The sequence below is a fragment of the Bubalus bubalis genome, chromosome 22 (genome assembly GCF_019923935.1).
Source record: "Bubalus bubalis isolate 160015118507 breed Murrah chromosome 22, NDDB_SH_1, whole genome shotgun sequence".
Lineage (NCBI taxonomy): Eukaryota > Metazoa > Chordata > Mammalia > Artiodactyla > Bovidae > Bubalus > Bubalus bubalis.
In genome coordinates this window covers 3,214,418-3,235,078 of record NC_059178.1, presented here as the reverse complement: position 1 = coordinate 3,235,078, position 20,661 = coordinate 3,214,418, and the positions used below count along the sequence as shown (strand labels likewise).

The 20,661-nt window shown below is 41.1% G+C and overlaps 1 protein-coding gene across 19 annotated transcripts in view; it reads right to left on the bottom strand.

The window, feature by feature from the left end:
* The window catches only part of LOC112581457, a 134,637-nt gene that overhangs the window by 101,690 nt on the left and 12,286 nt on the right, over window positions 1-20,661 (bottom strand). For 3 of the 19 annotated variants that reach the window (XR_006640483.1, XR_006640487.1, XR_006640485.1), the window contains exons 1-6: window positions 14,301-19,680; window positions 13,739-13,793; window positions 13,540-13,649; window positions 13,211-13,304; window positions 12,559-12,654; window positions 1,655-1,766 (exon numbers count right to left, since the gene is read on the bottom strand). The exons of 1 other annotated variant lie outside the window; for it this stretch is intronic. Coding sequence is in view for 1 of the 18 variants with exons in the window: in XM_044934853.2 (XP_044790788.2) it covers window positions 1,655-1,766; window positions 12,559-12,654; window positions 13,211-13,304 (302 nt within the window). In the remaining 17 variants the exon portion in view is untranslated. 15 more of the 19 variants (XM_044934853.2, XR_006640479.1, XR_006640496.1 and 12 more) reach the window with 13 other exon arrangements.

The following is a 20,661-nucleotide window of genomic DNA, read 5'->3' as shown; positions in this document are numbered from 1 at the left end:
TCTACACACAGCCTTCCTATTACTGTATATCAGTGTCAATTGGTGTGAAGTTATGAAGCCAAAGACCCGAGACGAAAGTCCGGTTCCTTCATTCTCGGCCTTGCAATTCTGCACAAATTACAACGTCCACGTCCCTAAATTTTCTCATCTTTAAAACTGGGAAGATTTTATCACCCAAACAGGCCTCACATTGGTCAGGATTGCTGAAACTCAGACTGATGAATGTAAAATTAGTCATTTTGAATGAATGTAAATTTTACTCTAAATTTTCTGTGGAAGAGAACTAAACTGTCACTCAGAGCTGAAACCAACTAGAGAAGTAAGTGGTGTTACTTATCTCTAAGATGAATGGCTCTTTATTTAAATGAGACCATGAATGATTTTTCAAGTTTGAAAAAGAAAGGTAAAAATGAGCCATCTAGAAGGGAAACAAATGAACACAAGGAAAACTGATGGACGATAATGAGCTTCTTTCAGGAGCTTCAGAGGAAGATATGAAGGGATGGAGGGAAGGGGGAGAAGAAAAGGAAGAACCTAGCAAGACGGGCAGAAACCGGGGCCCTGCCTACCGAGATGATCTGGGGAGGTGGCCAGACGACCTCACTAGCTGTGCGTCTCCTACCCAACGGTGACTTGTTTGTTGCGTAATGTTCTGTGTCTGCATCACCCACCTTAGCCCTAAATGTTATTAAAAACCATGGCAGAGTTTAGCATGTGTTCTCTTTTAGATGATGGGAGAATCTGAGTCCTGGGTGGGACTAAAGAGGAAAACTTCTACAATACACAAGACCTCAGGCAAAGAGAAAGCATGGCCAAGATAATGAGGAAAAAAAGGTGGAGCTTGGGTTTAACACATACACACTACCATATACACGCAGATAAACAGCAAGGACTATGTAGCACAAGGAACTATGCTCCTCATCTTGTAATAATAACCTATAACGGAAAAGAGTCTGAAAAAGAATACATCTATGTTTCTGTCATGAGTTTGAGTGAACTCCGGGAGTTGGTGATGGACAGGGAGGCCTGGTGTGCTGCAATTCATGGGGTCACAAAGAGTCAGACACGACTGAGTGACTGAACTGAACTACACGTGAATCACTTAGCTGTGCCAGAAACGTACACAACATTGTAGATCAAATATATTTCAATTAAAAAAGGAGAAAGAAAAAAAAAAGGTCAACAGTTTCAAAATATCCAAGACTTCTGAAAGAGACTCTGGTTTCTGGTTTTTTGGTAAAATGTGAGCTGAGTCATTTTCACTTAAATCAAAGACAAAGTGACTGGCACAGCCTGGTGGTTAACACCTGAATTGGCTCTATATTACAACAAAACAGTATGAAATACCTAAGAAAAGGTAGAAAAAAAATATACCAACAACCATCTACTTTGCCAGCATTTCTAATCTACAGCCCAGCCCCCAAGTTCAGATTTACAAATTTCAATTTTTATAGGTGTCCAAGTTTACATAATTATTAAGTAATTTCCCAAGATGGTTCATTTCCCCCAAATCTAGAAGCTGCTGACTTTGAAAGCATTGGAACACTGTATCATAAACTGCTAATTTTTTTCCACGGAAAATGCTGATGTCAAGAAAAATAAGACTGATTCATTTTCATTCTTTGTTTATCATCTCATTGAGCAGAGGACTCACCTGCTGGGCGGCAGTAACGAAGCTGCGCTGTTGGGGCTTAAGATTCACTGAAGGCAGAGGACCGAGTTCTGATGATCCTGCTCCGTGAGTCTTGCATTTGTTTTTTTCCTGACTGTTGTTATAGTAAGTGAAGAAGATGAAATCAGTTATAAAATCTTGGATGCTTCTTTGCAAAGCATTTCTTAAACTTTCAAACTATAAAAATTTGTCTCAAAAGTTAAGAAATCCTTTCTTTCAGGCTGGAGATTTTATGATTCCTGCTTTCTTCATATTTTTTTAAATGTGCCATCTAAAAGAGGAAAAAATGCTCACATGATCCTAAAAGTCCCAAGAAAGGAAGAAGGAAGTCATGACCATATAGAAAAAGAAAAAAAAGAAAAAGAAAAATTGACAGACTCCAAATGTGTAGTTCTGTTTAGAGCCCAAATGAGGAAACTCTTTTATGAATCAAAGCATTAGTATACCTCACCCTCTGAACTACAAGATGAAATCAATTACAGACAGTAACAATGCATAATTTCCCTAACACTAAATACTTTCAAAAAATTTTGACCACACTGTGTCCAGTGCAATCACTATATTGATTTGCTGACCTCCAAAAATACCACCTTAGTTTTTTCCCCACATTCTCTGGATAATAACAACAGTAATACTTTAATGTAAGTTAAATAAGCAGGGTGACAATATACAGCCTTGACATACTCCTTTTCCTATTTGGAACCAGTCTGTTGTTTCATGTCCAGTTCTAACTGTTGCTTCCTGACCTGCATACAGGTTTCTCAAGAGGCAGGTCAGGTGGTCTGGGATTCCCATCTCTTTCAGAATTTTCCACAGTTTATTGTGATCCACACAAAGGCTTTGGCATAGTCAATAAAGCAGAAATAGATGTTTTTCTTGAATGCTCTTGCATTTTCCATGATCCAGTGGATGTTGGCAATTTGATCTCTGGTTCCTCTGCCTTTTCTAAAACCAGCTTGAACATCAGGAAGTTCACGGTTCACATATTGGTGAAGCCTGGCTTGGAGAATTTTGAGCATGACTTTACTAGCATGTGAGATGAGTGCAATTATGTGGTAGTTTGAGCATTCTTTGGCATTGCCTTTCTTTGGGATTGGAATGAAAACTGACCTTTTCCAGTCCTGTGGCCACTGCTGAGTTTTCCAAATTTGCTGGCATATTGAGTGTAGCACTTTCACAATATCATCTTTTAGGGTTTGAAATAGCTCAACTGGAATTCTATCACCTCCACTAGCTTTGTTCGTAGTGATGCTTTCTAAGGCCCACCTGACTTCACATTTCAGGATGTCCGGCTCTAGGTGAGTGTGAGTGATCACACCATTGTGATTATCTGGGTCATGAAGATCTTTTTCGTACAGTTCTTCTGTGTATTCTTGCCACCTCTTCTTAATATCTTCTGCTTCTTTTAGGTCCATACTATTTCTGTCCTTTATCGAGCCCATCTTTGCATGAAATGTTCCCTTGGTATCTCTAATTTTCTTGAAGAAATCTCTAGTCTTTCCCATTCTGTTGTTTTCCTCTATTTCTTTGCATTGATCGCTGAAGAAGGCTTTCTTATCTCTCCTTGCTATTCTTTGGAACTCTGCATTCAGATGCTTATATCTTTCCTTTTCACTTCTCTTCTTTTCTCAGCTATTTGTAAGGTCTCCCCAGACAGCCATTTTGCTTTTTTGCATTTCGTTTTCTTGGGGATGGTCTTGATCCCTGTCTCCTGTACAATGTCACAAACCTCCATCCATAGTTCATCAGGAAGTCTATCAGATCTAGTCCCTTAAATCTATTTCTCACTTCCACTGTATAATCATAAGGGATTTGATTTAGGTCATACCTGAATGGTCTAGTGGTTTTCCCCACTTTCTTCCATTTAAGTCTGAATTTGGCAATAAGGAGTCCATGATCTGAGCCACAGTCAGCTCCCGGTTTTGTTTGTGCTGACTGTATAGAGCTTCTCCATCTTTGGCTGCAAAGAATATAATCAATCTGATTTCAGTGTTGACCATCTGGTGATGTCCATGTAGACCCTTATGGCAGAAAGTGAAGAACTAAAGAGCCTCTTGATGAAAGTGAGAGAGGAAAGTGAAAAAGTTGGCTTAAAGCTCCACATTCAGAAAACTAAGATCATGGCATCCAGCCCCATCAGTTCATGGCAAATAGATGAGGAAACAGTGGCTGACTTTATTTTTCTGGGCTCCAAAATCACTGCAGATGGTGATTGCAGCCATGAAGTTAAAAGATGCTTGCTCCTTGGAAGGAAGGTTATGACCAACCTAGATAGCATATTAAAAAGCAGAGACATTACTTTGCCAACAAAGGTCTGTTTAGTCAAGGGTATGGAGAGGACTCTTGAGAGTCCCTTGGACCGCAAGGAGATCCAACCAGTCCATTCTGAAGGAGATCAGCCCTGGGATTTCTTTGGAAGGAATGGTGCTAAAGCTGAAACTCCAGTACTTTGGCCACCTCATGGGAAGAGTTGACTCATTGGAAAAGACTCTGATGCTGGGAGGGATTGGGGGCAGGAGGAGAAGGGGACGACAAAGGATGAGATGGCTGGATGGCATCACTGACTTGATGGACATGAGTCTGAGTGAACTGTGGGAGTTGGTGATGGACAGGGAGGCCTGGCATGCTGCGATTCATGGGGTCGCAAAGAGTCGGACATGACTGAGTGACTGATTTGATCTGTATCTGATGGTTTTTCCAGTAGTTACGTATGGATGTGAAAGTTGGACTATAAAGAAAGCTGAGCACCGAAGAATTGATGCTTTTGAACTGTGGTGTTGGAAGAGAGTCTTGAGAGTCCCTTGGACTGCAAGCAGTTCCAACCAGTCCACCCTAAAGGAGATCAGTCCTGGGTGTTCATTGGAAGGACTGATGTTGAGGCTGAAACTCCAATACTTTGGCCACCTGATGTGCAGAGCTGACTCATTTGAAAAGTCCCTGATGCTGGGAAGGATTGGGGGGCAAGAGGAGAAGGGGACGACAGAGGATGAGATGGCTGGATGGCATTACTGACTTGATGGACGTGAGTCTGAGTGAACTCCGGGAGTTTGGTGATGGACAGGGAGGCCTGTTGTGCTGCGATTCATGGGGTTTTAAAGAGTCAGACACGACTGAGCAACTGAACTGAATGCTTTAATAGGACTCAATAAGTGTCAATATTCAGTCCAAGTGATTTTTATATATTGGCTTATTTAATCCTTGTAACAATTAGGAACAAATTCTAGAAGATGAAATAACTGTATAGAAAACTGGAAATCAGATTTTTCACTTGGAAGATAAACTTGAGGTGAGCAAGACCAACCTCTCAAGTAATATTTTATAATCTTTTTTTTTTTTTCAGGAAGGCAGGAAATTAAATTGTTCCTTGACTTGATTTACACACAACTGTAGCATTTTTAACTCTTGAATTAGGGTAAGAATCCAAGGAAAAACTTGAGAGAGGGTTAGAAGAAGAGGCTGCATTATGGCATTATCTTATGCTTTTATGTTGCATCTTAAAAACCCTAGTTAGGAATCATCGGCTTCAGCTAATGTCTTGGCTTGTAAAGTATAATTTGGGACTCAAGAGGAGTAAATGGAATAATCTCACGTTTAGTGAGTGAGACGGGCACTAGTGTAGCCGGTGAGCGGTAGCCTGGGTTTATCTACACCCTGGTTTCACGTGTGCCTACCCGACTAGCAGCGTGCAGAAAGGGGACAGTTTGGCTCTGAGATGGCAGGAAGACCGGGTGAGGCTGGCTGAGATTGTAGCAGCAGCTCCATCTCCATGTCCCCTTTCTGCACGCTGATCAGGTGTGCACACACGAAACCAGGGTGTAGATAAACCCAGGCTACCGCTCGCAGCTACACTAGTGCCCGTCTCACTCACCAAAGCTGAGATTATTCCGTTTATTCCTCTTGAGTTCAAAATTATACAAGGGCAAGGCATCCATCTCCGTGTCTTAAGTGGATGAGCCACTATCCAGGGACCAAAGGCTTGATCCCTGGGAAGCCGCCTGATGGACAGCGTTCTTCCCCAGACCTTGGAGAGAGGACCGCCGCTTGCCCGGGGCTTGACTTCTCTGGGACACTGTGTCGTGCTACCACTTCGGAGGTTGGTCTTGCTCACCTCAAGTTCATTTTCAATTTAAAAATCCAATTGCTAGCCAGATACCCAGGTATTTCATTTTCTAGATTTGTACTGGATTATTACAAGGACTAAAGTGAGTTAATGTATCTAAATCACTTAGCATGAATATTGATACGTATTGAGTCCTGTGAGAGTATTAACTGCTGTTCCTCCTTCCTGGGGAAATGCGTGTGATAGACGCTGACAGCTCGGCCAGAGGACGTGCCTGCGGCGTGTGAACGAGCGCAGGTTTCCCCTGTGATGAGCCCGCCCTGGTTCGGCCTGGATGGCGGAATGTCCTGGGCACTGAGTCATGCTTCTCCCTCCCCTCTGTGTGCCGCCCAGGAAGCAGCAAGAAGGATCTGGTGCTGGGGTGGGGATTCCTTTCCTTAAGGAAAGAGACCTACAGGAAGAGGGCTGTGCATGGCCATCACCCTGTCCTCACTGAGAGCTTATGCGTAGAGCCAGGGGTTTCTTTTCTGAGACACTAGAAAGAAAATTTACAGGCCCATTAACCTTATAAATATTGATGCAAAATATTTACAAACCAAATTTAACAATACACAGAAAACACAGTTACAGAGGGTAGGATTTATCTTAAAACCAAAGAGATTTTAATGACTGTTAGTTTAATTTACCACATTAACAGAATAAAGTAGCAAAGCCCAAATGATTTTTCAATAGATGAAGAAAAATGTGATAAAATTAAATAATCATTTATGACTCAGTATCCTAGAAAACTGGGAATTGAAATAAACTTCTAAAGCCAAACTGTTGTTAAAGCATTAGAAACAATTGCCTTAAAAAAAAAAAAAAAAAAATAAACAGGAAAAAAAAAGCCTACTTCTACCCCATCTATTCAACATTATACCTGCAGTTTCAGCCAATGTATATGATTCAAGAAACAGCAGGAAGAAATATAAGTATTGTTTAAATAGTGATAAAATAATTTGTTATTTACAGATGATATAGTTGCCTATAACTTCTCATGTTTTAGCATTTTATAACTTAAACATCAAAACATTCACTGAGAACAATATATTGATCATAACTAAACTAAGATTCAGGAAAAGGCTATATTAGACTGTAAAATCAAGAACTCTAAGAAAGTCTACTGTAGCAATTATGCAATTTAAGCTTTTCAATGTTTCTTCATTTTTCTATAAGGAAGTCTTGTGAGTTACTATACAGAATTTTTATACCCTCCTCTAACTTATCTATGTATAGACAATAGACCACAGAACTTAGATGCCCATGAATTAGGCTCTTAATAAAATTTTGATTTTTTATATTTTCATTTCTGAAGTTTTATCAGATCTACTATTAATAATAATCATGTCTGAGAATAATGACCTAGGAATGCAAGTGAACCTGGCCACTCTTATTTTATGTTTCTTTGATATGACCACGCCTATTAAATTACAGAACCCTATACAATAGGGTTTTGACGTTAAAAAGTTCTATAACTTCCTACCTGCTGAGCTTAGGAAACCTATATTATAGGTATGCCAAAGTCTTTCCATTTAAGTATTCACATACATTTCCCCCAAAAAAAATCTTTCAAAAAAAATCTGTATGCTCATTACCTATGTCTCAATTTTTCACTGACCTGAAAATCCTCAGTGACAGAGAATTCTATGGTCATTGGTCTAAGAATTAGAAAAATCAAGGATTTAAAAGGAATTGAGGTGGTTTTTTCTCAAGAAGAAAAACTGGAAAATGTCTGGAATATATTGTTTTTATTAAAACTGACAGTGTAAAATGAAAAATATGGATTCACCTTTCTGTAAAGCAGAAATGAACACAACACTGTGAATTAACCCTACATTCCAATAAAAGTTAATAAAAAATGCAGGTCTCGAGAAATACTTACATGTGACGAGGCATTTGTATCACTAATACACACTCATCGTTTGTCATGCACAGTCAGCGACATTTGGCTCAAATCTGCATACCTGATGAAAAATTCACTTAGGTAATGAATATTCATGTGCTGTCTATCGTAGGGCAAGCACTGAACTGGTGTGGTGGGGTCTGCAGAAGTGTGTCACGCAAACAGCCCTCAGAGAAACCCGTCAGGAGAAACCACAGGAACAAGACGTGTCACCAGAGAGGGGCAAACAGAGCAAGAGGAAGGGGGCGGGAGCCACGTCTGGGATGAAAGAACAAAGGCCCAAAGACAGGCTTGATCCAAAGGCCCTGAGCACCTGCTGAGCCTTGTACGGCCCCTGAGCGTCCTGCGGGACGGCAGGCAAGGTCACAGCCAAATGCTCTTTCAGGTGTTTCTCAGCCTCCCTCTTCTGACTTTTGGAAATGCACGCTCCATTATCCCCTGTAAACCACTCTCCCTAGTTAAACAGCAGGACAAATACAAGTTTTCTCTTTCGCTATTGGTGTTCAAGACTATTTATTAGCCAGACAGTTTTCTGGTTCCATATGCAAGGTACTGTTCTTTTGTTTTCTCCACTTAATCAAATCACAAAGAAAAACTTACTCTCAGACTCTGAATCACAATCAAAGGAAGAGCAGTTTACTAACCATATCTACTTCATCTGGGCAGGTATTTGTACAATTTCTACCAAAGACTCTTTAGAACATCTATATTCTCTTTAATTTTCATTTTACCATATAATTAATGCTTGTTATATAACTGGCTAATTATTATTGATCCTATAAATATATAGACTATAATAAAATTTCCATTCTATAAGAAAAAACCTATAAATATTTTGGCATGTTTATTTTACTCCTGACTTTTTCCTATGCAAACATTAATAGAGACATCTTTGAAAGCTTATGTCGGCTGTTTTTTAAATGATGGAAATACAAAACACATCCTCTTGCTAATACTTTTATCACTAATATTTTTCATGTTAGAACATTTATTTATTTAACAGGTATTTATTAAGTACCTTCACTGTCTAGACACGGAGGATACCTTATACACAAGACAAATCTCTGTCTTCATGGAGATTATGTTTTGACCAACCCAGACTTGATTAAAAGAAAAGAAACTAAACTAATGAGTGAGCGTGATTAGGAAACCAGTAGGTGCCATAAGGTAATCAAACAGGTACAGTCCAGAAAATGATACAACAGATGGGAGTGTGACCACTTTACACAGGGGATCAGGGCAGGTGTCCCTGAGCAAGTGATGCTTGAATTGAGTACCACTCTAGTACTCTTGCCTGCCAAATCTCACAGACAGAGGAGCCTGGCGGGCTACAGTCCATGGGGTCACAAGAGTCAGACATGACTTCGCGACTAAACAGTGCCAACAGTGAACTGGGGGGAGGAGCTGGTCATCGAAGATCTGAGGGCGAGCATTCCAGGAAATGGAGACAGCAAGGATGAAAGGCCGAGGGCCTCCGAGCCGAGGAGAAAACCTGCTCCTGCTGCCCAGCGTGGCGGACGAGGCAGTGTCAGACGCTGGCATGGAGAGGGAACCCGGCAGCCTGCTGAGTCATGAGAGTGTGGACTCTCACCCAGCTGCATGGAGAACTGCATCTCCTCAGGACTCTCCAAGCTCTTCTCTTCTCTGGTACCTTGGTCTTCCAGGTACCACTTTCTTTTTTTTTTTTTTTTTACCTGTATGCTGGTTCTGTGATCATATCCTAATTTGTCACATTATATCCTAGGCTCTACTTTGCAAACTGGGTTTAATGACAATCCCCAGTCACAGCATTTTAATTTGCAACATGGATAGACATCACTAAGTCATTTTTTTTCAACTATGAATTCAGATACAGAGCATGCAATAAAATTTACATTTTTGAATTCTGAATTTTTAGAATAGAAATTACTGGTAGAGAATACTCTGGACAGAATACTTTAAGTATCTCTGAATTTACACAGTTCATGTTGTAATCTTGCTTCTGTTTTTTCAGATTACTGAGCCCTGAAGAACTCGGGAGAACATTAGAAATGACACTCAACTTTCACAGCACAACAGGCTGAAAATCCAGTCTGCATTGCGGTGTCTGAGGATTATGTTATTACTGAATCTTAGACTTCTAATCAGGATTTAAACACACTGTTTCAATGCAAAGCAAGCTGGTAGTTAATAAGTATTGTTTAGTCTACTATCTCAGTCTCAGAATTCTTATGTCAATAACTTTGGCTGAGACAATAAGAATAAAAATTAGGTTAAACTTTCATGCATTAATTTAAGACCGTGTACGTCTGCCCATCAGTTCAGTTCAGTCGCTCAGTCGTGTCCGACTCTTTGCGACCCCATGGACTGCAGCACACCAGGCCTCCCTGTCCATCACCAACTCCCAGAGCTTGCTCAAACTCATGTCCATTGAGTCCAGTGATGCCATCCAACCATCTCATCCTCGGTTGTCCCCTTCTCCTCCTGCCTTCCATCTTTCCCAGCATCAGGGTCTTTTAATGAGTCAGTTCTTCGCATCAGGTGGTCAAAGTATTGGAGTTTCAGCTTCAGCCTCAGTCCTTCCAATGAATATTCAGGACTGATTTCCTTTAGGATGGACTGGTTGGATCTCCTTGCTGTCCAAGCCACACCTCTTACCAAGAAGGTAGAGAATGAAGTGTCTACTGCAAACACAACCAGAGGGAAGGTGAGTAGGAAACAAAACAAACCCAAAACTCGTGCGGTGCCGCCACCTACTGGAGAACAAAAGAAAGGCCTCTGATGTCCAGCCTGTGGAGACTTCTGCACCCACAGGGGGACAGGCCATCAGGAACCCTGAAGAACCACAGTAACACCACCGCAGAAGACAACGACAAGGCTCCAGAAACCAAACTCGAAGTCATGGAATATGGTGACCTAACTGACAGAGAATGCAAAAGTAGCCATCATGAAGAAATTCAATGAGCTACAAGAAAACTCAGTAGGGCAGCTTAACAAGCTCAGGAGTAAAACTGATGAATAAAAGAAATAGCTTACCAAAGAGAAAGAAGTTCTAAGAAAGAAGCAAACAGAAATTTCAGAGCTGATCAGATCAGATCAGTCGCTCAGTGTCCGACTCTTTGCGACCCCATGAATCACAGCACGCCAGGCCTCCCTGTCCATCACCATCTCCTGGAGTTCACTGAGACTCACGTCCATCGAGTCAGTGATGCCATCCAGCCATCTCATCCTCTGTCGTCCCCTTCTCCTCTTGCCCCCAATCCCTCCCAGCATCAGAGTCTTTTCCAATGAGTCAACTCTTCCCATGAGGTGGCCAAAGTACTGGAGTTTCAGCTTTAGCATCATTCCTTCCAAAGAAATCCCAGGGCTGATCTCCTTCAGAATGGACTGGTTGGATCTCCTTGCAGTCCAAGGGACTCTCAAGAGTCTTCTCCAACACCACAGTTCAAAAGCATCAATTCTTCGGCGCTCAGCCTTCTTCACAGTCCAACTCTCACATCCATACATGACCACAGGAAAAACCATAGCCTTGACCAGACAAACCTTTGTTGGCAAAGTAATGTCCGGAGCTGAAGAACTCAATAAATGAGATGAAAAATGCATTAGAAAGCACTGGAAATGGAGTGGTCCATAAGGGTAATGGGTATTCCAAAAGAAGAGTGAGAGAAGGAAGCAGAGAATTTAAAGAAATAATAGCTGAGAATTAGAAATTGAACATATAAGACCATGGAGCTACAAGAACAGCTAATTACCTCAATTCAAGAAGACTTTCTCCAACGGACATATTAAAATGCTCAAAAGTCAATGACAAAGAAATCATCTGAAAGGCATCCTGGGAAAAAGGTCAGTTATCTACAAAGGAAGCCCATTAGACTATCAGCAGATTTCTCACCTGAAACTGTACAGGCCAGGGGGATGTGAAATGGCATTGTGAAAATACTGAAAGATAAACACCGTCACCCGGGAGTACCCTATCCAGCGCAGTTTCGCTCAGACACAAAGGAGAATCAGGCCCTCCCAGACGAGCAGAAGCTGAGCCGTCACATGAACACCAGGCCTGCCTCACAAGAGGCAGGAGCTCTTCTGGCAAAAGCACGCAAAACTTTGAGATCAAGAAGATACACACCACACACACACACAGGAATACGGCCTAGTCATAAAAGTGATTAAATCATGCCATTTGCAACAACATGGGTAGAACTTGAGGGCGTTATGCTGTAAGTCAGAGACAAATACCATGTGATTTTACTCATATGTAGAATATAGGAAAGAAACAATAAACCAAAATAAATGAACAAACCAAACCAGACAAATACACAGAGAACAGAGTAGGGGTTACCAGAGGAGAAAGGGCAAAGGGATCAACTGCGCGGTGATGGAGACCAGGGTTGGGGTGTGAGCAGCCTTCTACACTACAGAAGCAGAAATAAAACGCTGTACACATGGAACTTACATAATGTTACAAATCAATATTACCTCGATAAAAAAGGGAAAAAAACAAGATGTACTGTAAAGTCAGTGTTCTCTAAAGGTTGCTGAGTCAACACTGTTCAAATCCATGACTGAGATTAATGCCAAAAAGAACCATTTCATGAGGAACTAGAATTTAAAATGTAATTTGAATAGTAAGATGAAACAGAACTTTATACCTGACAAGTCTGTATTAGAGTAACTGTCCTGAAAATAAAAAGCCAACATTAAGATGCTGCGTACAGACGTACCCAGCTGCTTTGCTCCAGCTCTGTCTACTAGCTTTCCTCCATAAAATTTCTTTCCCTGTTGGAAGGTTTTTTTTGTGTGTGTGAAATCTGCTCCTATGCCATGATATCATGTATCAATTTGCTCCTAGTCTGCAAATGATCTGTATTCTTGGCCAGGAGAGCTGTCTTCAATAGCTACACATACCAAAGATATGCAGGACAGCCGATGTCTTTAGATGGGTAGGAGGATGGGGGGGCGGCAGTACGGCTCACAGTACATACAAAGCTTTCTGCGGTGCTACTGAAGGAGAGAAGACAGAGTGCTGTAATTTACATAAATTCAAATGGTAAGTTTGTGATTTTTCAAACAACTCATAGAAATGAAACGACTAGAAAATGGAATATTTTAAAACGATGCTCATGACTGTTTCTAAATCTTTAATGTGACTCAGGATAATTTTTCAGAATCTTTAATAGTTCTCAACTACATTTCACTCTCAATGTATTTTCATGCTTCTCAATAACTAGTACATAGAAAATACAAGACAGATGTTATTTGAAGAAAGAGAGAGAGAAAGGAGAAAATAACAGATCTGATTTCTATACTTTCCCATCTACTCATACAAAAGTATTGTCATACTGAGTGAAGTCAGACAGAAAAGGAGAAATATCTTAGGGTAATCCCTTTTAAGAATCTAAAAAGACATGACACAGATGAATTTATTTACAAAACACAGACTCACAGACTTAGAGAAAAACTCATGGTTCCCAGGAGGGAAGAATGGGGGAAGGGACAGTTAGGGAGTTGGGAGGAACATGTACACACTGCTGTATTTAAAATGGATAACCAACGAGACCTCACTGTAGGCACCGGGAGCTCAGTGCTATGCGGCAGCCTGGATGGGAGGGGCTGGGGAAGGGTGCGTGTGCATGCCCGGCCGCGTCGTCCACCTGAAATGATCACGGCAGTGTTAGTCAGCTGTACTCCAATATGAAATAGAAAAGTTTAAAAGAGTAAGACATTAATATTAAATGAGTGGAATCTGCAGTTTTTAATTCAAAGTACAGTCTCTGCAATAGATAAGATTTTTAAAAGGGTATCCTGAATCCAAAATCAACTTTAAATGACCTTTATAAAAGGAATTTTAACTAATACTCTTTCAATTTTGTTTATTTAAATTGGTACCTGGCCCTTATGGCTGCTTATTTATGCTTATTCAACCATCCAGTCATTCGTTTGTTCAACAGTAAGCTTCAGGCACAGTCCAGCTCCAGTTGTTATCTTTATGAGACTGTCTGGTAGGAAGAAGCACATTAGCATGCTCGTAGAAAAGCAATGGGCTATGTAGTCAGAACACAGACTGGAATTCAGCTCAGTTACATACCATCTGCAGATCCTGGACTCTCACCTGGGGCCTGTATTCACCGCTCTTGGGAGCACTTGAGAAGGAAAAAACTCAATAAAAGTGGTTTTGATTAAACTCGGACATTAAGTGCCAAGGGACCAGAGCTTCTAACCAGCTGCAATATCCTCAAAATGAAGACTTGTTCTGCCTAAAATGTCAATCATTTCCCTCAAGAGAATAAGAAACATACTATCTTCATCAGTAACAGGATAATAAAAACAATACCTACTTAATTGTAGGGACTGTTGGGAGAAATAAAAGATGATGTTATTGGATACATGAATGAATTTGAAAATAGTAATAAATTAGAACATTTCAATAATAAATCTATTTAAGTGATATAATTTATTATTATTCAGTATTAAGTACACTGGATTCCAAGGAAACAATTCCCACCTGGCTAGCCCTGATAACAGTAGGGTAGAGCAAGACAGGCTTCCCTGGTGGCTCAGTGGTAAAGAATTCGCCTGTCAATGCAGGAGAGACAGGAGTTTGATCCCTGGGTCGGGAAGATCCCCTAGAGAAGGAAATGGCAACCCACTCCAGTATTCTTGCCTGGAGAATCCCATGCATGAAGGACCCTGGCAGGCTGTAGTCCATGGGGTTGCAAAGACTAGGACATAACTCAGCGACTGAACAAAGACAAGAGCAAAGCATGTCTATGTGTGGTTGGGAAGGGGAATGAGACAAGGGGAATTATATTTAATTATGTATAATAGATAATTATATAATACATATATACTATGACAGTAGGGAGCCCGGGCTCTATAGCAGCAAATAACGGGGCTTGTTTCACAGGCAGCGGGACTGGATGCCCGTGTGGTCCCAGCCCCACAGACCATCATTCGACGGCTCCTCATCAGTGTGACTCTGCTTCTTCCTCTGCCCGTCGCCCCCTTTCCCTTGCCCAGTGACTCCATCATCTTTTTCATGTTTGCGTTAGTGTGTGCTACACAATCCCGGTCCAGAGAGATATACCAACACAAACACGGATGAGACTATTTTAAAACACACGAAGGCTCCTCACAGGAAAGCCACACATCTGTTAATCTCAGCATCATTCAAGTGTACTTAACCAGCAAGATTTATTAACACCTGGCAGAATGAAAGTAAGAAATGAACTTTGGGAAATGTTCTCTTATCTCATGGCTTTTCCTTACGAGGGCTTTATGTCATTTATCATTTGGAAGAATTCAATAAACGCTTGGTAAATATTGCACTAAGTGTTACAAACATGCAGTTACTCCCAAGTTCACCTTCATTTGGCTATTTTATTTGTAATCACTTTTTTTAAATTGTAATTTTAATTGCACACTGTACAAATTAAATATATGTCCCATGTTCAGAAACTATCCATTTTCCAATATGTTTAAAGCAGTCAGATCAGCTCTGTTGAAGTTCAAAAGAATTTTTTAGGATCATTCAAAATAACCCAGATATTAAGCACACTTAAAAAAAAGATGACTTGAAACTATAGGTGATCATGAATAAATTAACCTGAGGTATTAGGATTAATGGGAATAATTACTGTATTAAAAGTAGATGTGAGATAAACAGTTTCAAAGAAATTATTTTGAAAGTCAAATACTTATTTTATTTGTAACTAAGTACTTTGGTCATCTTACTTGACCAAAAGTTCCTTGCCTATCTCTTTAATACAACCAATCTAATTACAAAACCAAATTCTAACCATTGAGCGGGGAGGGAAAAGGCAAGGATTGGGTTTCTGCATCCCTGTGAGTCCAAAGTCGGGCACAGACATAAGGAAGCAGCAAGTGTTGGTCACTAAACATTTGAACAGAAAAGTACTGGAGAAATCAATGACCAGAAAACACTTCAAGTTCCGGCACGAAACCTCAATCTGGCTCTGACTTCCCCTCCAGCTCATGCCGGCTGTGAAGCTCTGTTCCCCACCTCCCGAGAGTGCAGTTCTGATAAAGCGATTTTAAATCTCCTCCAAGTGAAGTCTAACAACTCTGTGAATCTGAGTGGTCCCGAGTGTTTCCACTGGTACCAGGGTCAGGTCTGGTTCTGCCCACGCAGTCTCCTGTGATGGGTGACGGCATGCTAGGCTGCTTTAATCTGATGGTGAACATCTCCAGACCCGGGACGAACTCAGCTTGCTCTCACTTTAAGTTTTATTCTGCACATCACTCCTAAATCATTTCAAAAAGCTCAAAGAGCTTTCCCATTTGTCAAACACCCCAGATCAAGCAGAGTGCTCAGTGGGTACTGAGTAAACATTTGGTGAATGGACCATTCTACTCCAAATGTAACAATGAGAGAAATCTATAATTTAGACAGTATGCACAATATCTTCTGTAGTTGGAAGGACTTGATTAGAAAAGAAGAAACTAATCCTAATTGCCAGTCCATGAAGTGATGATTTAGCTGAAAAACTCAATTCAAATGAAAATGCTTTGTGGGAGAGGAAATAAAAATGTAATTGATTGGGTACACACTTGAAATCAATCACTTGCATAACACTCTAGTCTCCTGCTTTACACTTTAATGCCCTCTAAAATTAAAAAAAAAAAAGGGCTGTTTTCCAAATTCTATACCTCTCCGATTGCAGGGCCTTTGGAGAACAATGATTTAAGGCCTTAGGAATCAGAATTTGCTTTCCCTGTAGGATAAAAGGAAAGTGGAAAACTAGTACTTTATGCCAAAGGTAGGATGATCCTCAAGAAACTCCAAGACTGAAAACTTTGGGATTGAGAGTCTCATGAGAACTAGGAGAATTACTGTTGTTCAGTCGCTAAGTCGTGTCTGACTCTCCGCTACCCCATGGACTGTAGCACGCCAGGCTTCCCTGTCCATCACCAACTCCCGGAGTTTGCTCAAGCTCACATCCACTGAGTCGGTGATGCTATCTAACCTCCTCTTCCTCTGCTGCCTCCTTCTCCTTTTGCCTTCAATCTTTCCCAGCATCAGGGCCATCTCCAGTGAGCCTGCTCTAGGAGAACGCACACTTCAAAAGCATAGGCAATGTCCTTCTGCAAAGATACATGCTTAAGAGTTTAACTTTGATTAAAATGGAGCAGAAGGTACTGTTTTCCACAGGACTGGGTACAAAGTTAAGGGTTTCAGCCTAAGCTCCTGTGACTTTTAGAGGAAGAACAGTCCCTGAAAACCAAATCACAGGGGACAGAATTGATTACCCCCTGGAAGCATCCCAAACATGGACAGCACCACGGTGGGAGCTGTAAACGGATGCTGTGGGGTCAGAAGCAGGTTTCCTAGGGAAGAAGTCTTTCCGTCCATGGTTCAAGTCAACACAGAGAAAGAGAGACCTGGAGAAGTCTGAAGGCTAAGCCTAGTCTCAGTGTCTGCAAAGGGCAGAAATGACATTCCAGACACATACTTCACCAAATTGTTAGAGGGGGATGAGATGAAGTTCTTGGAGGTCACCTGAGCAGTGGGCAATCAGAAAAAGAAAGTATGGTACAAAGAACCACAGGGAGGACTCTTCACCACCCGAAAAGCAGGGAAAAGAAGAAAACGAAAGAAGAGGCGATATCCACTCCAAAAAATGTCCCGAAATAAAGATGTGAGAACAATTTTTTTCCTACCATTCTGGCCAACATGACTTAGCTTTTGTTGGCTCAGGCTGGTGGGGATTGAAGAATACTTACTAAAGAATACTTACTAAGAATACTTTAAGAATACTAAGAATTCAAGAATACTAAGAATTCTTAATACTAAGAATTCAAGAATACTAAGAATTCTTAATACTAAGAATACTTTAAGAATACTTTAAGTATTCTTACTAAAGAATACTTACTAAAATAAGGAAAGACTTGCCAGTGGCAGGGAGGAAATTAAAGAAGACACCACGTGATTGGACTCAGCATCCACTCCAGAGGAGCTTCCCGACCCAGGGACTGAACCGGTGTCTCTTCCATTTCCTGCAGCGGCATGCAGGTTCTTGAGCACCAGTGCAATGTGGGAACTCCAAGTATTTGGATATGCAACACGAAAGCATATCTCACGAAATCCTTTGCTGCAGTAGGGTACCAGAACAAAAGACCACCACGTGGGGAGACCAAAATGTGAGTTAGGACACAGCAAAACAAAGGCTGGAAGAAAAGTTAGTAGTGAAAGTGTTAGTTGCTCAGTTGTGTTCGACTCTTTGCGATCCCATGGACTGTAGCCTGCAAGGCTTTTCTGTCCATGGGATTCTTCAGGCAAGAATACTGGAGTGGGTTGCCATTCCTTTATCCAGGGAATTTTCTTGATCCAGAGATCGAACCCCGGTCTCTTTGAGGAATTTAGAATGAGAAAATTCTGGAGAGGTATATTTAATTCTAGCATATACATAAGTTTGTGTTTCACCATGTAGTAACTTTGGAGCTGACATAATGATAGAGGTACCACCATCTTTTCAGGTTTCAGGTTGTAAAGATTTTAATGCAGTCCTGAATACCATGGGGCTGGTTGAGGGCTGGAACTTTATAAAGGGCCTGCCTGGGGGAGGAACAAGTGGAAATAAATGATCTGTGAGAGCATGAAAGAAGAGATTGCTAGAGACTGGCCAGAAAAAGTCCTCATGGAACAGAGCTAGAACAGGATTCGCTACATGTCTTGAAATCACTGGGTGAGGAAAGCATGAACTTCAAAGAAAAAGCGCAGGACACATAGCTAAATACAAAGAATCAACTTTGTAAGAAAAGGGAGAAAGGAGCCTCTGCCTTGGTAGCAAGTGGTCAAAGTCATGGCAGAGCAAAAACATTCTTTAATAAGACCATAACCCATGATCATCAGTTTCTAGTAATTTTGAAGTGAAATGTAATTTCCACTAATACCATGTCTCCATCCATAAAACTCAAGTGAACATCTACAAAGATGTTTGGATCTGTCCCCAGTGGGCATTCTTCAGGTAGGGAAAACACACCTAACATGTGACGGCCTTGGGGTGAGATGAAGGGGATAGAGTGCCATGAATGGAGGATTTCCTTAGACCTGATGAGAGATGATCACAGAACAGAACATGTGAGCAGAGACTTCACAGAAGGGAAGCAGAAGGCTCCCATATGGGCAGTGGCATTGTAAAAGAAGGGACTGGAGAGCCAAGATAAGAAAACCCGACACAGAAGGTGAGTTTCAGAAGTAGAGAAGCTCGAGAGAAGGGCTGGGGGCAGAGAGGGAAGGGTAACTGGGAAACGACCACGAGGGTCTTTGTACAGATCTTATCCCGTTGGAAATAAGGAGCCATTAACAACTTCCAAGATTAGAGTAACTGTTGCAAAATATATAAATGGGTAACAGTACTTAGGAAAACATGTCAAACCAGATTCTGAGATTATTCTTACCCTCTCTGTCAAAACAGAGTGAGGAGATAAAACAGGAAGCAGATGCACCCCTGCTCAGGTATAACCCTTTTCAAAGGAGAACAGAAGTTATTTGAGGAAAATACATGTTCATTGTAAAAAAAAAAAAAAGAAATTGCACAAAATACACATAGGAAGTTCAAATTCTATTCATGCATCCTAACGAGGCTTGGTTCCTTGAGTCTTTTGTTTGTTGGTTAGCTGGGCTTTGTTACTTACAAACACTATAGGAAGAAACGGTCTCATGTGTGTGTATGTTCTGATAGCCACTGCACTTCTTATACATAACAAGCTAAGATTCTGGATCAAAGTGGATACATGCTAAAACTTCAATGACTAAGGCAAAATCACTTTTTGGAAAGGAGGCAGTAAGTTATCACCAACATCCTAGGACCGTGTATGGTCCTCCATATCTTTTCCAACACTGAGTAATATCAACTTATTTTTTAATTTGCAAAGACAAGTTCTTATTCTCTTATAAATGAGGCTAACCACTCAGGCCAGAACCTTATTCAGTCACTCAGTCATGTCCGACTCTTTGCAACCCCATGGACTGCAGCACACACTTTGCTGTTCTTCACCAACTCCTGGAGCTTGCTCAAACCCATGTCCATTGAGTCTGTGATGCCATCCAACCGTCTTATCCTCTGTCATCCCCTTCTGCTCCCGCCTTCAATCATTCCCAGCATCAGGGTCTTTTCAAATGAGTCAGCTCTTAACATCAGGTGGCCAAAGTATTGGAGTTTCAGCTTCAGCATCAGTCCTTCCAATGAATATTCAGGACTGCTTTCCTTTAGGATGGTCTGGTTGGATCTCCTTGCAGTCCAAGGGACTCTCAAGAGTCTTTTCCAACACCACAGTTCAAAAGCATCAATTCTTCAGCACTCGGCCTTCTTTATAGTCCAACTGTCACATCCATACATGACTACTGAAAAAACCATGGTTTTGACTAGATGGACCTTAATTGGCAAAGTAATGTCTCTGCTTTTTAAAAGATGTCTAGGTTGGTCATAGCTTTTCTTCCAAGGAGCAAGTGTCTTAATTTCATGGCTGTAGTCACCATCTGCAGTGATTTTGAAGCCCCAAAACAAAGTCTGTCATTGTTTCCACTGTTTCCCCATCTATTTGCCATGAAGTGATAGGACCAGATACCATGATCTTAGTTTTCTGAATGTTGAGTTTTAAGCCAGTTTTTTCACTCTCCTCTTTTAATTTTCATCAAGAGGCTCTTTAGTTCTTCCTTGCTTTCTGCCATAAGGGTCCTGTCATCTGCATATCTGAGGTCATGGATAGTTCTCCCAGCAATCTTGATTCCAGCTTGTGCTTCATCCAGCCCAGCATTTCAGATGTACTCTGCATACAACTTAAATAAGCAGGGTGAGAAAATACAGCCTTGGTATACTCCTTTCCCGATTTGGAACCAGTCTGTTGTTCCATGTCCAGTTCTAACTCTTGCTTCTTGACCTGCATACAGATTTATCAGGAGTCAGGTCAAGTGGTCTGGTGTTCTATCTCTTTCAGAATTTTCCACAGTTTATTGTGATCCACACAGTCAAAGGCTTTGGCATAGTC